Genomic DNA, 20,219 nt, shown 5'->3' on the forward strand with positions numbered 1-20,219 from the left:
CATTTGTGACAAATGTGATTGCAAAAAGTGTGCAGTACAGTTCTGTAACAGTTGTATGATGCACAGTGTGCTGGTAAACCATTCCTTGAATTAAAAAAAAAAAAAAAAAAAGAGAGGGGACAAATAACTTTCCTGCAGAAGCCATAACTTTTGCTTTTTTTGTGGTATGGCAATGATGTAAACTTCCAAACAGCAATTTGTTGCTTACTATCTGGGTTAAAATAATGAAACCATGTCTCATCTGCCATTATTACCTTGTGCAGAACCTCACCATCTTCAGTAACCATTTGTTGCAGCTCATGACAAACCTCCATGCAAATTGCTGTTGCTCAAATGCTTGTAACCGATTTTTGTGATGGAATCATGTCCATCATTAAACATTCTAAACCACCTACAAGCTGTGCTATATGGCAATGTAGGTTCACTATAAGCCTCTTTTAACACTTCATATGCTTCAGATGTTTTCTTGAGATGGAAACAAAATTTGAGAGCAGCATACTGTTACTCATGGGTCACATCCATTGTTACATAGGCAAAACTGAACAGGCATTAAACTTGACTGACCACCAAGGTAACACCGTGTGCATGAGTTAATTGCAGTTGCTGTCATTTTAAATCCTTTAGCTCAGCTATATATCAAGCAGTATGGTGGTTCATGTAAATTGACGATTATTCTTTACTGAACACTGTACTAGGTCTCATAAGTTAACATGTATTTATTTGATTTTCTAGAATGATTGGTTACTGAACTAGGGCCATGAATACAGTGAAGGGTGGTATACTCTGATCCATTATAAATTTTTTTCATATTTGGATGAAGGGGCAAAACAAATCCATAAAGAGATGGAAGCTCTGTGTGGGGAGAATTTCCTGTCATAAAGGCAGTACAGGTGAAGCAGCATGCACAGTGACCAAGGAGAATCCATCTCAACCTTGCCATTGTGGCTAAATTGGCACAGCTAGTCCTTGAATGACTATACATTTTATAGCAAATGGAGTGAACATTAGCTGTGGGTCTGTTTGCACCATGATGCACAAATTCTTGCAAATATCTAAAATGGTAGCCCAAAGGTTTCTGAGATTGCTAGAGCTTTTTAGAGAGAATGGGAATTATTATTTTATTATTTTTTTTTAATACCAAATTATGACAATGGGTGAAAGCTGGGACATCAACTATGGCCAAACAATGGAAACTTATTTTTACCAATCCAGAAGAAGCCACAGTTCCAAAGTAGTGGCATGTGATGCAAGAAAGCAAGTGTATGAGCTTATGCAGCATCAGCCAAAAAAAAAAAAAAAAAAAAATTTACAAAACAAATCCCTCTAAATGTTTGTCCAGTTCCTCCTTAAATTTATTTAACCTATCAACTTCCACAATGACAGATGGAAGTTTGTTCCAGCAATTAACCACCCACTGGCTAAAGGCAAATTTCTGCACATCTATTCTACATCTGTCTTTCCTCAATTTGAATTTATGCCCCCTTAGGTTTGTAATCTGAACAAGTGGAAGAATCCCATCAGAACTCAGTATGATCAACCCATTCAAGGCCTTATACACCTCAATCAAATCACCTCGCAGATGCCTAGTCTCCAGCTGCTGCAATTTACAGAACGTAAGCCTCGCTTGGTAAGAGGGTCCCTTCATTCCCTTCACCCATCTTGTTTTTGCCCTTCTCTGTACACGCTGAAGCAAATCTACATCCTTCCTAAAAAGAGGCCTTCAGACCTGTACAATAGTACTCAAGGCATGGCCTGACCATACAGCGGGACAATCACCACCTTTTCCCTGCTAGAAAAATTCCTATATATCATTGACAAAATCACATGACCTGCCCTGGCAGCCTGTCTGCATTGCTCAGAAAACTTCATATCTGACTGCACAATTACTCCCAGGTCTTTTTCATTTTTTTTAATTTTCTACCACCTTAAGTGTAGTACCACACAGTTGGTACATTGAAACTTGACCGTGTCTGCCAACACGGACATGTTTTTCCTCTTCTGGGACTATAAAAGTATTATCCTTGGAAATTATCTCCCAAAAGGCAGCAGGGCATCATAGGGAGGATATTACAGAAGCCTCTTTGGAAGTTAGGAGTGGATACCAAGTTTGAAGAGATGTGGGTAACTATCCAAAAGTGTCCACCTCGTAGCCAACAGTATGCCTGCTCATAGGGCTTCTCTTACAGTGGACTTTGCAATCAGGTATGGATTTTAAAATCTGCAGCATCCACTTTATCCAAACTCTCTCACCTTTAGACCTCTTCTCTAACCAAGAATAACTCATTAAATGGCTGAAATTTTCAGTGATGAGTTAATTTGAATCAGAAACCCAATTTTCTGCTCTATTCAAATGAGATCTATTCAAGAGGCATGAAAGATCGTATTGTACAGATGAGAAAAATGTGTAGCTCTAGAAGGCAGGACGAAATTGCTAGCCACACTTCAAAACCTAACTCAAATATTTCTAGGTGACAGTAAATACTTATTGACTGCGTGCAGTCAATAAGTGCAGAGAAAGTGTTTTTTGAGGACTTTTGAAAGCATTTTGAGGACTTCTGTGCACTAAAAAAGCAGACACTGCTAGGACAGACATGGAGGTTCTGTCAGTGAAATATCCCACTGCATAAGTCATTGGTTAAGGCTTGAATATGCATACAGGTCTTGAAGCCCCTCAGACCTATATGCAGGGCCGGATAGCCCTGCATATAGATCTTGGAATAGGTGTAGAACAGTTTCCTGGTCCCTACCATTAGGCTAACATAATACATTTTCTGAACACCAAATGTCTTGGCTATTTTGTAAATAATAATGCATATTCTTTCCTTTAACAAGTTGTTTTAACCATCTGGATTTATGGTGCCTAGGTAATGCAATAGTCTTATTGTAAACCACACAAACTTTAACACAGAAGACCACACCCATTTTAGGAAGTATGCCGTACCTCTATGCAATGAGGCGCCTCCGTAGTCGGGTGGGCAGGAACAGCAATGCGTAGTACACGCTTCTTGATTAGACTGGAGTTCAAGCCTGTGACCACCAAATACGGAAAGGTCAGGGAATGACCACCGCATATCCCCGGAGCAATATGGCCTTAGTTTGCTAATGCTCCTAAAAACCAAACAACAAACCTCTATGCAATACTTAAGATACCACGGAATGATAGAAATCAGCAGTGTAATCAGGTGCCACAAGTTTTCACCCAGGAGTTTTTTCTTGAATTTACTACTCCATTCTTTGTTAACAAGAATGTAGCAGATCTGTAGCCTGTGCATGTTTCATTCAACAAATTTTTATCACAGAAGAAGGCATAAAGAGATGTGTCAAAATGTAAGACTTTCTGTGAAATTTATTGTAAAATGTAACCTCAACACAGAAGTGTCTTTATTTGTAGTTTCAGACATTAATGAGCAGCCTTGAATAGAATGCTCATCCAACAAAATGCTGGTTTTAATTCAGAAACAAAATACAGGCACTCCCTGACTTGCACAATACTAGACTTCTGTAAATTTGACTTTTTTCCAGCCAGTGTAAACTTAAAAAAATCATGGAAATGCATCTTGCATCCCATAGTACTGGGATGCAAAATGAAAACATTGCAATGTTGAACCCAATAACACAGTTTTTTTTTTTTTTTTTTTTTTTTGATAATTTGTTCCAAGACCTCAGAAGTTGAAATTTTTGCTATATAACTAAGCTATTTATCTCTCTAAAAGGTCATTTTTATAATGGAGTGTTATCCTTTCATCGTTATACATTCCATTATAAGAATCAATTTTTAACAGCTTTGTTGATATTTTTCTTAAGAACATTTCTGGAGGTCACAACCATAAAACAAAAACAATTTGCACTTTCCAGTTTATTGGGCTTTTCTGTTAGCACAATATAAACATGTAGTAAACTTGATCTTACTGTATTTGCAATAATCCTGGTAACTGGAATTGTGTGGGTTTTTACGTTATAGCATTATGGTGAAATGTATTCCCCTTCACTGAAATCTTCATTCTTATTTACTTATTACAATGATGAAAGCGACCAACGGAAACTGCTAGTGGTGGCAGTGCTAGGAAACAAAACAAAATTGATTTAGAAATGAAGATAAAAATGATTAAGTAAGAAGCAGGATGAAGTTTGTCATCTATTGCACAGGAATTGTCTCGCTTCCTCAATGGTGAATACTATTTCAAAGGACATTGTGCATATAAAAGAACATGTTAAAGGATGAACACATTCCAGATCAACAGTGATCACCAAACCGCATTCAGGTGCTATATCGAAGATGAAACAGCTATTAATAATATGGATGAAAATCAGATTCAGAAGCGAGTGCCCCTGAGTCTAATGACCAGCAAAAGCAAGAAGTATTTATGAAGATATTAAGGATAAGTACGGCCAACCGCAAGTCAAGTTTGTGGCAAGCAATGAGTGGTTTAATAGGTTCAAGCATTGCGCTGGTTTTTCAACGTTAAAAATATGTAGCAAAATTTCTCTGCTGCTGCAGAATCAGCCAGTGCTGATTCTGCAGCAGCAGCAGCAGAGAAATTTTGTGATGTGTTGGGAAAAAAACCCCTTCTAAATTTCCACAGCCCTCAACCTTTGCAGCGGCATACTGGAAATGTTGAGTCTGGCACCAATACTCAAAAGGTAAAACTTGCTGACAATTATGCCTGGCCCCTCCCTTTTTTTTGTAATTTTAAACTTTTTGCAATTGCACACTTTTGTAATTTTTCCTACACATGAGATAAAAAAAAAAATTAAAATAATTCTATTTGCATGTTTGTCGAACAGAATTGAAGCAAAAAATTTCTTTTTTGCTTCAATCAAATTCAGCAAGCGGAGTACTGCATATAAGTCTTTAGCGAAATTTCGACTTATGTATAGTTCCGTAGAATGCAACCCTTATGCAAGTCGGAGAGTGCCTGTAGAAGTAGCATTTGTTTGGATCCAGGCTAGTCTAATCTCAACTTAGTACTACAAAGAAAGAGGAGAGAATTCTATAAATTTAAGAATGTGAGAGACATTTAATTTCCAGTCTTTCAAAAAAAGTGTTTTCATTAATGTTGTGTATGTTATTTTCAGTGATTCCATACTGGCTCATTTCTTAATGTACTTCTCTACAGGATGGTAGCATTACTGTTTCTGATTTATCCATTTACATTCAGTAGAGCCTTACTCATAGGAGTTACATTCCTAAATGTCTCCTTTAGAAAGCTGAAATACACATGGATAAATCTCAAAAAATACTAACACAAAATATACAGAGCATTTTAAATGTATATGCAAAAAAATTCTGTTATATTTATAAGAGTTCAAAATAAAAAAAGTGTTAAACATGTTTCACTCAGAATGATTATGGCTGTTTAAATAATAATAATAAAGGATATAGAGTTTTAAATAGTAAAAAAAAAAGTAATAAATGAGAAAAGATGGATATGGAAAGGTTAAAATTCAAGATGCCCTATTTCTCCCAGGAAAGTAGGCAGTTAATATTAATAAATATGCAGTACAGTTGCTTGTAATACTTGATATTTTCAAAACAACAAATGTCAATGAAATATACTTTAATCACGACTGCTGAAACTTGCAACAAAAGAAAATTTACAAATGCTAGCAAATCAATATTCTACATGAGTTATATACAATTAATAGCACCACTATTATACATGTATATTACATCTTTATATCTCAAAGGCTGCTAATTAAAAAAAAAAAAAAAAAAACTCACATGTTCTTATTAAAAGTGAAAAACATAACATTCATTTTGAATTCCAATTCCAAATGAATACTAAGGTTTTGTTTTAGACACACTTCTTGATTAATAGCAAAACATTACCTTCAACTATAATTTGTTATAGAATGGCTCTTGGAAACAACTGCATATTAAAATAAAAATTAATATGAAGCAATTCAAATAGAACAATTCACAATAGAACCTGTTGTGATTGATTTTATGATTGGCAGCTATTCATGTAATAGAAATATTTATTTCACATTCAGTATCAATTTTAGAATTTACTTTTCTCTTAAACTGTAATTTAATATTAATTTTTTTTAAACCATGACAATTTTATATTACAAATAGAAATATATTACACACAATTCACCATAGGAAACAGCAGATTTAATATAACAAAAGATAGTTCCTACACAAAGTTTTTTAAAAAATCAGAACAAATATACATGGTTAAAAGGAAATGTCAGAATAAGAGGACTGACCAGTTCAGCTAATCAATTTTGACTTTTATTTATATCTATATCTCTGAAATAACACAGGCTTACAGTAGTTTTGTCTTAAATATTTTACTGGTTGTAAAGCAACTCCTGGAGGCTGATTCTGAAAATGGTAATCCAATTTAACCTACCATGTTGAGATTTTTTCACAAAATTGTCTATCCTGTTTACTCGAATGTAAGCGAGACAAAAAAGAAATTATATCACTTTTGTTATGCTTTAAAGCAGTAGGTTTCAACCGGGGTGCTGCAACAACATTCTAGGGGTGCCATGTAATTTGGGGTTAAGTTACTTAAATTTATATGTTTATTTCATTATAAAAAAAGGTGCAGTATCTTTTTAATTTTGTGGTGATCTATAATTGATGCTTACTGAGTACTTCTATATAAAGAATAAAATTATATACTGTGTATATATATATATATATAATTTGTATTATGAAATTTAATTTTTATAACTATATTATTGTAATAACTATCATATAACATATTTTTTAATATTATATATATACACACACAGAGAGAGAATAGGATCTAACAGGCAGAAAACTGAGTAGGGGTGCCGCAAAACAAAATAAATTACTTATGGGTGCCATTATTAAAAAAATAAGGTTGAAAACCACTGTATTTTTGTGCAAGTTAACATTTTTTTCAATTTAATTTTCTTTATTCGTGAATATAGCAATAAGATGTACCCAGATATTTTCTGCTGTATTTGTGGTAAATTTTTGACAAAAACCCATGAGGGTTTTTGTCCCTGGGGATATGGGAAAAAATTGAGCAATGAACTATAAAAGTTAAGAAAAAATTGTTACTCTTTTGAATTCACCAGATGTGAGAAACCACAATTTTTGTGTGAACTGAAATTTGTTGAATCCTCCAAAAGGAGCCCACCCACAATATAACTTATATACATCTGTTCCATTCACTTGAAGGTAATGTACTCAAATATGGATTTTCTCTTGGATAAAACCTAATTGTAAAGATCATGGTTGTTTACTTTGGGGTGAGTTAAAAGTCCATGGCATGATGATGCTGGGTCAACGATCATATACAAATAGAACAGAAGAGAATAACATAAACAGTGGCTACAGCAGCAACATTCATGGCAATGCCAGGTACCAGAAACACTGAATATTTGGTTAATTTAAAATAAAAAACCATATACCACCTTTTCTATATATGAGGGCAAATATATTGTGTTTAAATTTCCCAGTTCTTTCAGAAGGAAACTTGAAAACAAACAACGCTTTGACTTTAAAGATGTTATTTATAAATCTTTAGGAAATAGTAAAGAAAAAAGTTGCTAACAGTCTTGTCACGTTATCAAGGAAATGGAGAGGAAGTTATCAGGGAAATTGGTACATCAGTGTGATGGAAACAATAGGGGAATCCAGACATAATATCTAAAAGGAACATAGCATAGATTTCATAAAGTCAAGATAATTTTAAATCAGTAAGATTCTTCTGTAGTATTTCCTTTAACAAGTATATAATAAGAATTAAAATTCATCTCATCTAACTTTGCACTTTACAGAAGTTATTTGGCAGTAGACAAACTAGACTGCAGTCAAATCACAAAGCAGGTTAGGCAAGCAAATAATGCCAAGAAATGCAGAAAAGACCTCTTTACTTACATTAACAGTAGAAGGAAGGGATTGAATCACACTTAATGTTGATGATTCTGCTTGGGTTATTGACAAATTGAATAGATATTTTGCATCTACATTCACACCTGAGGAATCTTTTAGGATGGGCAAGCCAGAAGTGTATCAAGTGTATCAGAGTGCTAAATGATTTTGTGATAATTGTGAGGAAAATGGAAGGGAAATTGTTGAAACCAATGTAAATAAGGCACCTGAGGGTGATTGGGACCTATCCAATTATAATAAGGAAGGCAACAAAAGGGATAAGCTATCCTTTAGTCATAATCATAAGAGCATCCTTAGATTCAGGGAAGGTCCCTGTGGCCTGGTGGTGTGCAAATATATTCCCAATTCAAAAAGGGGAGTTCAGAGGGTGACATGAGTAATTACAGACCTTGTTAGCTTGACTTCTGTTCCAGGAAAATAATGGTGTCACTGATTAAAGAAGCAATGCAGGGCCATCTAGACAGAATGCAGTTACAGCATGGATTTGTTAAGGAGTGATCTTGTCAGACCAATCTGATTTGATACTATGATGCAGTAACAAAGTAACTGGATGTAAGAAAATATTTTGACATCATATACTTAGATTCCAGAGAAAACTCTTGATGTTGCACATAAAAGATTGCTATTGAAATTAGAGCACTGTGGCAATAGGGAAAATTTACTGCCATGAATAAAGGGATTGTTCAGTGGAAGAAGAAAGTTTATCAATGGGCACTGCTTTCCTTTGACTACTTTTAATAGTCAAGTTCTCCAGGGCTCAGTGTTGTTTTATACATTTATTAGTGATATTGAGGAAGGCATACCAGGCGTAATGTAAAAGTTTGCAGATGATACTAATGTTGGCAGGGTGGTTAATTACAGTAATCAGCATATGCTACTACAGCAAGATCCAGAAAAATTGAAACTGATGGACTAAGAGTCACAATGGAAGTTTAACAGTGACAAATGCAAGGTGCTGTAATAAAGGTTACAGTAATCGCAGAATAACGTACCAACTGTGTGGTACCACACTCATGTTAGTGGAGAATGAAAAAGACCTGGAAGTAACCATGCAGGCAGTCATTCTAGTTCTATGAGCATTGAAGATAGACTTCAGGACAGCTTACGGGGTTTTGCCAATGAAATACAGGAATTTTTCAAGCAGGGATAAGGTGGTGATTATCCCATTGTTATAAGACAGTGGTTAGGCCAAAACTTGGGTACTGCATACAGGTCTGGAAGCCTCATTTTAAGAAGGATGCGGATATGTTGAATAGGTGCAGAGAAGAATAAGATTAGTGAGGGGAACAAAAGGAGTAATTACCAAGAAAGGTTGTAATTCTCCAAAGTGTAGTCTGGAAGCTAGACACCTGCAAGGAGATCTGATGGATATGTTTAAGGCTTTCAATGGATTGAGTAGACTCAATCGGTTGAAAACCTTAAACATCTCCAAGTATAGAATATTTGAAGAATAAATTAGTTTGAAGGCCAGGGAACTATGAATGCCATAGTTCCCTGCCTTCTAATCACTGACTCTGGAAATGTTGATATATGAATTCGTCTCTTGTGAAACAGTACTGCCAGTATTTTTTCATTAGAACACTAAGTTTTCTTTGAAATTCTGCATTTGACAATAAAAAAAACAGTAACAAAGTTTCATATTACTCCTTGTAGCGATATACATTACTAAAGATATGTTAACTTGAATTTTTGGTCTGTGAGAGGCTTTATCATCAAAACATTTAAAGTACGATACTTTTCCATTAGTTGGCACTTTGATTTTCGAACAAGTTTGCATCGATGTATCTTTTAATCGAAACTAAAGCTCTGGGTAGAGTTAGAACATCTGAAACATGACTATCCAAAAACTAGTCACTTGGACATACTTGGAATTTGTCTTTTAATTTGGCTTATGATTCTTTAGCTTGTCTATAATCCAAAAAAAAACTTGATAAATGGAAGGTCCTGAGGTTGCTGGCAGGAGCAGCTCGTTCGTAATCACTGTAGAACTGCAGCACCCCCAGCTTTTTAAATCTATATATATATAGTCAACAGAGTTATGAAATTTTGTGAAGAGCAATGCAACACTATGAATATTTTTATTAACAGGTCCTGCATATAATATACTCATCCTCTTTTTCCAATAATCATTTCAATAATAAATGAATAAAAACACAATCTTTTTCAACTTGGAAGTTTAACTGTAGGCAGAACTGTGTGCTACACAGTTCCACCTTTTGTCCCCAGTGGTTGAGGCAATGCCTAGTTGAAAGGTTGCCAATACACATTTTTTAGAGGTGATAAAACGAGTCAAAGGAACTGCGGAGCAAATAGTGCAAATTTGAACAGTGAACCAAACTTGAATGAAAAAGTTAATCTATTTTCAACAAATAAAAACCAAAGAATGGATTTTGTTTTTAAATAAAATTTCAAGATTACCCAAGCCTGGTAAATGTCCAGTTAATGTTTTGTAGTATTTTTAACTTGCTTATTATTATTACCATCTATGTCTACATGTCTTATAACCAAGGCAATTTAATGTAACTTTAAGAAGCAGCATCCCCATACATCAGAGTCACGAGCTGCCACTGGTTGCCTGTTTTTGGATGTTCTTATTACAGCTGTATTAGCAATGTGCCTGTACCACATCTAGATAATCAAGTGACAAATTATTTCTCAGCTGTATATTGCCAAACTGGTAACTGCATTGAATACGGTGCAACCTCAATATAATGCAGGTGTCCGGGAGACAGCTGTAACACCCACATTGACTGAAATTAAAAAATTACTTTATATATATATATATATAGCATGAATAAACAATGACCATAAGGCGATCCCCCCCCCCCTTTTTTTAAACTATTTTCCATCAATGAATGAAATGGGTTATATGTTGTAAAGGGCAAATGCATTATTAGTTTATATATATAAAATGTACTTTAAAAATAAAATTTCCAAACTCAATTTCTTAAAATGATATCATGCTTCCAAATGAGATGACATTAGCAGAAATTAAATTTACAGTATACTATGTAACCAGGAAATATATAACAATTTAGCTACATAATTTAATGGCCCGCATATCTCTTGTTGTCAAATGCAAGGGATAAATCATTTTTCTTAGGAAAAAATTGTGTAAGACAACTTGGTTGCAATCTGGATCAGATTATAGGATGCACTAGTTTGGGTTTTAAACAACACAAGAGTTTTATAGTACTGCAGGCAATAACAGCATCCTTTGCATTATGTCTTTAGCAACATTTGCCATTGTAAATGTAATTTCATCCTTGAAAGGAACGGCACATGCTGCTGCTGTTTATAAAAATTTAATTGAATATATCGCAACTGATACAGTAGCTGGTCCTCTCTCAGAGCTAAATGCTTAGTTTTGAGTGTCCTGTATGCAATTAACATTTCATTGATGTATTTATTGTATTGCTAATTGAGGTGAGATAGGGAAGAAACTGACATCTACAATAATTACTCTCAGATAACTACTTTTTTTATAAAAAATTTAATTGAGAGAATATATTACAAAAGAGAATACAATAGCACAGTGGTTCACACTTTGGAAACCATTGCACTGTAGCTGGTTTGCCTCTGTGAGGTATCTTTGCTTCTAGTGTCTACTGTGAAATTCATATTTTTTCACAAAACTGCATTTTTTTATGGCAGTCATGATCACACTTCTGTTATATTGAAAACATGGTATAACTAGTAGGGTATATCAAGGTTGCACTATATTTAAATCATACCATATATGCTTAGCATGCTTATGTTTCTGAGATATTTTTGCAACAGCAATAGGATGCAATAAGTTCATGCACCACAATAATCGTTTAGAGTACAAGATGATCTTGCTTAAGTATATGTTTCCTTGGTGTGGATAAGCTTCTTAAAGTCCTTAGTTGCCTTTCACAGTGCCTCTCAAAGTCAACACTTCATCAGATACTGTATATTTTGAGAGAAATATTTTTAAAATCATTGCACTTCAAGGTGAGTGTTCTTCAGGTTTAAATTCTTAAAAAATTAAGATCTAATCTTGTAGATTAAACACACACACTGGATGCTGAATTAATTTCAATTTGCTTCCAATTGCTCACTATACATATGCATATAATGTTGAAAGCCATACTTCAGTAAAACTGTGTAATACATTCACAAGAATCTATTATAGCGACCCTGTTAATTATCATGCTTAATGTCAGATATGTGAAACCTTAATAAAATTAAACAAAAATTAATTTTTTGCTCAAGAGAGAGGAAATGCACCATCATATGGTATATAGTGTGAAATTATTCTTAACACAAATTATCTACATAACATTTTGTCTTCCACATATTAAATAATATCCAGACTTGCTAGAATATCCCCATTTTTTAATGCATTTTTGTAATGACTGACTAATTCCTCTGAATTAGTTATTTAATATTCTTCTTGAGTGGTAATAATTTTACCAGCTGTTTGGCTTAAATTCTGTGCTGAATCAAACATGGAGACGTTGGGATTTGTGAACCTAATCAAAAAAAAAAAAAGTATGTTCTTTAACTGATGTTTTTTTCCTAATAATTTTCAAAAAGGGAAATCAGAAGCTCATAAAAGTATTATGAGCTGATTTGCTTGTAATACTTTTTGTGAATTCAATAAATCCTCTTTCCACCATGATTGGTGGAATTAAAATCCACAACTCCAAGCAAAAAGTTTAGACTGGTACAGAACTTTAGCCAAGTGGCGGGGGGGGGGGGACTGCTCAAGGAACATAACTAATTCAGAGGACATAAAAATGATTACACAAGAATGTAAAAAATGGAGATATTTTAGCATTAGATGTGAACGTTATTTTTACTAACATCCCAGCAAAGAAATATTGCAGGTGTTATTACCACAAACCAATAAGATTATTTAATAGTACTCTTGTACATCTCATCAAATTAATGTTAGAATTAGATTGACTCTAACATTTTTAAGTTGGAAGATAAAATATACATACAAAAGAAGGCCTCAGCACGAGTAACCTGTTATCAGTGATTTTGCAGATCTCCATGTAGAATTTTGAAGGAGAAGCCAGCTGGCAGGCAGCTTCAAGGCCTTCCCTATTGATCCATTTCATGGATAATTTATTCATAATTAGGAAAAATTACTTAAATTCAAAGAATATCTTACCAATATTTATCAGACTATTAAAGTTCAAACTTGAGATGCATAAAATGCATCAGCAAGAAAACAAAAATACTTCGTATGACAACCATACTAAGTGTCATGTGAGCTTTAAGCTAAACAAGCTAATGGTTTATTCAAAGATCCAACACCAGAATACATGTAATATACAAAAATAAGTGTAAATGCGTACAGATGAGATGAACGCAAGTATAAAGCGATAAACAGGCGCAAACAAGTGGCTAAAGGGAAACATCAAAGAAACTGAATTGGCAGAGCATATGTTAGGGTGCACCCAGGCATATAATGATAGGGACTTTGAATAAAGAAAAAGACTTTTACATCAAGAAATTTAGCCAGGTTGTGTTAAACAGAAATAAGAAGAGAAACAATAGGAGAACAATGGGATTCCCCACACACACAGCAATAAAATTAGGTATGAATTAAATGGAGCATTGGAAAGGGAGGAGAGAACAATAGGATTACAGATGCCTTTTATGACATGTCAGTAATTGAGAAAGACAAATTTATAGCCCTTGTTCTTACTTATTGTGAGTATGGACAAGAAAGTGGTTAAAAGGTTTGTAATGCAATGCTCATTTACTGAAATATTTATTGTGGTATATAAAGTGTACAGTTCAATTCCTAATGACCTATTTCCTATCATTTAAAGACATGATTAAAGCAAAATGTAAATGATTATTGAATTTCAGGAGTGAAAGAAATAAATAACTTAGTACAAAATTTCAATGAATTGATGTGGTGATGGTTGGAATTTTTCAATCAGATATCTTTAAAAGTGCCCAGCTGATTTTGTGGCATTATACTGTATATGTTAATATAATCTACTTTCAAATAGCCTTGAAAAGTTATCAATTAGGGTTTGGTACATAATTGTTTTTAATGTATATATGTGATTGGCTCACTAAAACTGAATTCTGTGAATTAAAATTATATGCACACAATTTCAAAGAGCTAATAAACTGACACTGGTCTGTCCCGACTATGTTAAAAATATACCTAGATATATTTAAATATAAGAAATATTTTGAGCAAGGTAAAAGGACTTGCAAAAATGAAAAAATAAGAAATTAAAATGAATAAGCATATAGTGAATGTGATTATATCTGTTCTTAAATGAAAAGAGTTTCCCAAAACTAAAAAAAGTGGACAAAAAGGGTACATTTTTATGAACATATGCAATTTGATATTCACTGAGGATTGCTACAAAAAATAGCAAAATAATTAGTTTTCCCTTCATTTACAGTATTTGCCTGTTGTTTTCCAAGTGGTTATATATGCCAGTATATTTCTACCTAATTTTCTTGTTGTAAGTTCTTGGTTTAGCTACACAAGCTACAGTTCATATGGTTTTTTGTTGTGTATTATGTCTATACAAATGTGAATTCATGTGTAGGTTGAAAAACCTTGAAGAACTCATGGCTACCAGCATCACTTTTATCTAAATCTTAAATGCTACTATGCATTCACAATCATGGCAACAAAAAAATATTGAAATAATTCAGCTTTTTCATTTATCAACATATATAACAATTTTATATACATGCACATTCTTATAAATTGTCTGCCAGCACTTCAAATGGCACTGATTCCTGCTTGAACTATTGTGAATAAATTTTGAATTTGTGTAAACTCATCCAGTTAATGTAATGGAATATAAATTTTCACCAAAAGATATTTAGTAGTAATTTTTTTTTATTTTTAATACTGAAAAATAATAAATAAATACCCAAACATCTATCACTATCTATAAGTGTTGGAATCTTAAACCTGTTATTACTCAACATTTTTTTCTTTGGAGGGAAATAACTATGGCAATATGCAATTATTTAACTGCACTGTCAAATACATGAAAGTACCTTGCAATAACATCAAAAAAAAAATTCTAAGATATAACAACAGTATCTGATCATCCTTAACAAAGATTTAAAAAAAAAAAAAAATGCTTCTCATGCAGTTTGAATTCATGGCAGAGTCATTAAATATTTCATGCTAGATGCCATACAATATGATGATGATGTTGATGAAATTTGTATTAATGTTTGATAAATGAAAACGTTCCATCTTCGGCATTATAAATGCTTGTCTTTAGATATGTTTTTGTTCATGCTTATTCACTAAAGCATCCAGTAACTTCAGCCGAGCTTTCAGATGCTGGGGGGGAAAAATAATTATCAATCTAATTATAAATGGATTTTTTTAATGCATATTATATATTCATAATAATGATGACATAAAAATACAATTGATAACTCTTCAGTGCAAATCAAAAATGATATGTTTTTTTTATTTATATATATATAAACATACTAATACTATTGAGGCAAATCATCAAAACACCAAGATTTGGGCTGATTACAACAAAACATTTTTTTTTGTTGTTGTTGTTAAACCACTACATCCTTAAATTCTTATTCAATTCATTTCAATAACTTTCTGAGACAGCTATAAATGTAAGGCAAAGTTAAAGGCTGATGAAAATTTAATGAAACTAACTGAAATTAATTTGACAGTAAATAACAGAGCTATGATGCTCAATACATTTTGTGTTGATGTAGAAGTTTATCTGTAGAAGAATAAGATAAATTTACCTCAATATGATACGTAGAACACTTCCATATATGATACTCTCCAGAAATTAAAACAAATAAAAGATTAACGCAAAATGATTACAGTAAAAAATCAATTGAAAACAATTCAAAAATTGAATTTTTAATTAGTTTTCAATTGATTTTTTACTGTAATCATTTTGCGTTAATCTTTTATTTGTTTTAATTTCTGGAGAGTATCATATATGGAAGTGTTCTACGTATAATACTGAGTTAAATTCTTCTATAAATGATATTAAGAAATAAACCGTCTGTTGCAGCTCTTCAAATCAAATCCTCATCAGTGGATCAAAACTTGTCCAATTTAGTTTTAAGATTAAATGTAAAAGATATCTGACCAGAGAAACAAGTTGTCCAAACAGAAGTCTCCCCACTGTCACCCACCGATGAGGAACCAACAAGCTCCAAAACAGTGCCATCTGGGGCAATATCCGCCAAGAATAAGTAACAGTAGTCTTCTCCATTGGTGAAGCATTACTTATTCGAAGTAGTGCAATATCATGGTAACTTGTGAAGGTATTCACAAAATGAGATGTATTTAATGATGCCAATTCCTAGTTTCTTAGTAGCTGGCTGTGTGTAGAAATGATGCACTTGCACCAACTTACACCTCAGTTAACTATTTTGCAACCTGAGTCTTATAGCCCTAAAGTGCTGTATAATAGTCTGGTTATAAAATTCCCTTGTTTTCTGTGAAATGGAGCAGCTGAGCCAAAGTGGTCACTGGATTAGAAAGATGGATGTGGCCAATAATGCTAATCTCACACCTGGAAGCAAACATATCATCAATGAAACTTTTCACTCCAAGAAAAGTGCTTCTCTTCCCACTACATATAAAACTGGGACTAATGAAACAGTTCAGTAAGATCACAGACAAATATACATCATTTCATTTTTTTCCCCCTTTTGAAATAAGTTTACAATAGGTCACAAAATCAGAGAGATGTTACCACACAATGATAATTTCACAACCTCTGTATATCTTAGAAATGAATGCAGGCTTAACATTTAAGAGTGTTGTGAAAGACTTTATATCAGTAATCTCTCTCTAATATAGTGCAAGGAAGCTCTAGGCTTTTGCTGCATTAACTAAAAGAAATTAAAACAATAACAAAATAAGATAAACTACCTATTTGGTTTCCTCCTCAAGTGGACATCTATCTGCCTAACCTTTCTGAATTTCTCCAGGCTGTCAGCCTGGAGAGCAAAAGAGAAAACCAAGTTTTTTATATGCAGAGGAGGCAATATTTGTAATGTGCTTGTGCCAAGAGAGATTAGAAGTCAGGGTAATCCCCAAAAGAGATATATCAACTTCCCTAGAAATCGGAGATATAAGACAATACTGAGTTTTAGAAGGATTGAAATGAAATCAAATCGGCAAAACTATGGATAGGATTTCCAGTCAATGGAAGAAGCTCTTTAATATACAAGAGGAAAAGAGTGGAGGAAAGAACTGAACCTTGGGGGCCACCAGTATTAGTGGAGAAGTTAGAAGACAGAGAGCCTTCTACCATCACCCTCAGTGAGCAATCAGAGAGAAAACTGGATAACCAATTACAAGAAACAGTTCGAAAACCATAAGTTGGAAGCGTGTTTAGAAGACCTTTATGCCAAACATGATTGAAAACCTTTGAGATATCAAGATCATTGATCAGACGGAAGGTTTCTAGGTAGTTTAAGAGTCGGCAGTTCATTGATTTCTCCATTACTTTAGAAAAAGTAAAAGTAATTGCAATGAGATGATAATTGGATGGGAGGGATTTGTCACCCTTTTTAGGAACTAGCTGGATATGAGCAAATTTCCAAGCAGAAGGAAAAACACCTGTGGAATAAGAAAGTGAAAAAAGGTGGCAAAGAGCAGGAGTAAGTTCAGAAGCACAGGTTTTAAGAACCAGTGGAGAAATACCATCAGGACCTGGAGCTTTCTTAGCATAGAGATTTGTCAAAATCCTTCTGACATCCTTTTGAGGGAAGACCACAGGAGGCATTGAATGGAGTGTGTTGAGAATGGTGGGAGGTGTTTTACCAAGATCATTAATACATGAGTTGGAAGAAAAATGGGATGCTAGCAGGTCAGCTTTATTCTTGGCTGAAGTGACAACAGAACCATCTGGTTTTGACAGAGGTGGGAGCAGAAATGAGCAAAAGTTGTGGCCAATAGCTTTGGCAAGAGACCAGAATGCTTGGCTACCATTAGAGCAAGAAGCAAGTTTTCTACACTTAGTCTGTTCAAAATCTAGTTTGGACTGAATAATAACTGCTTTACAATTTTTGCGAGCTTTGGTGTAGGCAGAAAATGAAACTGAAGAATTGGATGTAAGCCACTTGCAATATCCAACATTCTTCTCTTGAACACCCTTAGCACATTTATTGGAAAACAAAGGTTTAGATAAAGGACGAGAATTTAAAGTGGAGTGTGGGATAAAGGATTCCATTCCTACAAGAATAATTTCACTGACATGATCTGAGCAAACATTGACATCAGAAGTTTTGAAACAGTAATCCGACCAAGGAAAGGAAGAAAAGAAATCTCGCAGAATATCCCATTTTGCATTCTTGTAATGCCGAACAACACAAGGTTGGGAATCGCCATGAGATAAAGGCTCCATTGGAGAAGAGACAATCACCAAGTTGTAATTTGAGGTGCTTAAAGGACCATTCACTTTGACCGTGTACTTAAAAAGGTTGTTTGTGAGAAAGAGATCAGGCATGTTGGCTGTATGGTTAGAATTGTCCAGTATTCCTGTAGGTAAATGAACAATCTGTGCAAAGTTATTAGTAATCGCAAAAGTCTCAGTATCTCAACCAGCTGGGTCGGTGTTACTAGAAAACAGAAGCCAGCTGGAGTTGTGAACATTAAAATCACCAAGGAAAATTACCTCACTGTTTGGAAAGTTGGAATGGAGAAAGTTAAGTTGCAAAGAGCTCCAAGTGATTAGTGGGGTTGGGAGAACGGTAGAGACAACAAATTAATTTGACAGAATGAGGTAGAGAGATTTTAAGCCAGAGAAGATCGAAAAGAGGAGATTCCAAATTACCAAGTCTCTGACAGGAAATATCGGAATGGACATATGCACAAGTACCACCTTTGAGGCAAAAGGAATCTTACAGCGAATAATTTTGGCAACTGAGATGAGCAGTAGTTGAATCAACCGATAACTGAGATTCTGACAGAAAAAGTACATGGGGTTTGGCAGATTGTAAGTTGAAATGGACATCGTTGAGATTAGAATTGAGACCATGTATATTTGTGAAGTGAACTAGGAAGTGTTTGGGAGGTTTAGATCTTTTTGCAGATAAGCTTGCTCTATTAATTTCACAATTCATGGTGTATTCAACAGTAAGAAAAAGTGGGGGAACATGCTGTATGAAATAATGAAATTTTTGGATATCGCATACACATAGTAAAAATATGTTTGTTATTTGGTTTTTAGTTGCATTAGCAACTAAGGCCATATTGCTCTGGGGATATGTGGTGGTCATTCCCTGACCTTTCCGCATCCTCCGTATTTGGTGGGCACGGGCTCGAACCCCGGTCTAATCAAGAAGCGTGTGCTACGCACTGCTGCTCCTGCCTATGGAGGCGCCTGGTAAGAATATACCCAGCTCCTTGATATAATGTGGCCTCGACAATGCTTCCCCCACACATACAAACTACTTACACTCTCTCCAATCACTATCTGGCAGAGTAGAGGTAGCAAGATTACACTAGCTGATTCAGAAGCCTCCTAAAGAGTTGCCCATAGGTTCGGTCCAGTGTACTAACTAGCAGCTGGCCTGCGAACACCGTTTTAGAGCTGTACCCTCGAAATGTAAGGAAAATTGGATATCGTCATGATGTTCATCATACTGCATGATGGAAGGGGTGACCAGAACTTAGCTCTAGAGACCAAACATGGGTTCCACCACTTCAAGCCTCCAATAAGCAAAGTGGTGGTATTGCACCGGTTGATGAGAGTCATCTTGTCCAAACAGTAGCCGAGCACTCTAGTCTCTTGCCCATTTATACTCCCAGCTCTATTAAAACCTGATAGCTATATTACCTTCTCAGCTAAAGATGAAGCTGATTTACTATCATACTACTTTTTATCTAACTCTTGCACTGACGATCTTGGTAAACCACCTTCTGTTTCTGGTACACTCCACTCAATGTCTCCTGTGGCCTTCTGTCAAAAGGATGTTCAGAAGAATTCTGAATATTCTTGATGCCAAGAAAGCTCCAAGTCCTGATGGTATTTCTCCACTTGTTCTCAAAACCTATGCTACTGAGCTTAATCCTATTCTATGTCAACTTTTTAACTTGCCCTACAGTGTCAGAGAAGAGCCACATGGGGCTCTTCTCTTCATGAGGTTGAACTTTTTTAGTTTTGTTTTTTATTTCTTTTCACCAGCTGTTCTCTTAATTTTACTTAACTGTTAATAAAACTTCAATATATTCCATTGCTTTGCATTAAATTTCTAGAAAAACAAGCAGAATTAAATCTGTGTAAATTCAACTGAAATCCAGTCCAGTTCTATCCATTATTTCTGTGGTTGCCTAACAAAATTTATTGTTCTCATGTTTTAATTTTTT

The 20,219-nt window shown here is 34.4% G+C and overlaps 1 protein-coding gene across 1 annotated transcript in view; it reads right to left on the reverse strand.

Moving 5' to 3' along the window:
- Positions 1-14,807: 14,807 nt before the first annotated feature.
- LOC150081576 (uncharacterized) overlaps positions 14,808-20,219 on the reverse strand; it is a 302,450-nt gene continuing 297,038 nt past the window's right edge. Inside the window, exon 20 of the mRNA XM_090380248.1 lies at positions 14,808-15,191. Within this exon, the coding sequence (XP_090236374.1) occupies positions 15,126-15,191 (66 nt within the window). The 3' untranslated portion in view covers positions 14,808-15,125. The remainder of the gene's footprint in view (positions 15,192-20,219) is intronic.

Source organism: Mastigoproctus giganteus, chromosome 8 (genome assembly GCF_048544385.1).
Source record: "Mastigoproctus giganteus isolate SK-2022 chromosome 8, ASM4854438v1, whole genome shotgun sequence".
Classification (NCBI taxonomy): Eukaryota; Metazoa; Arthropoda; class Arachnida; order Uropygi; family Thelyphonidae; genus Mastigoproctus; species Mastigoproctus giganteus.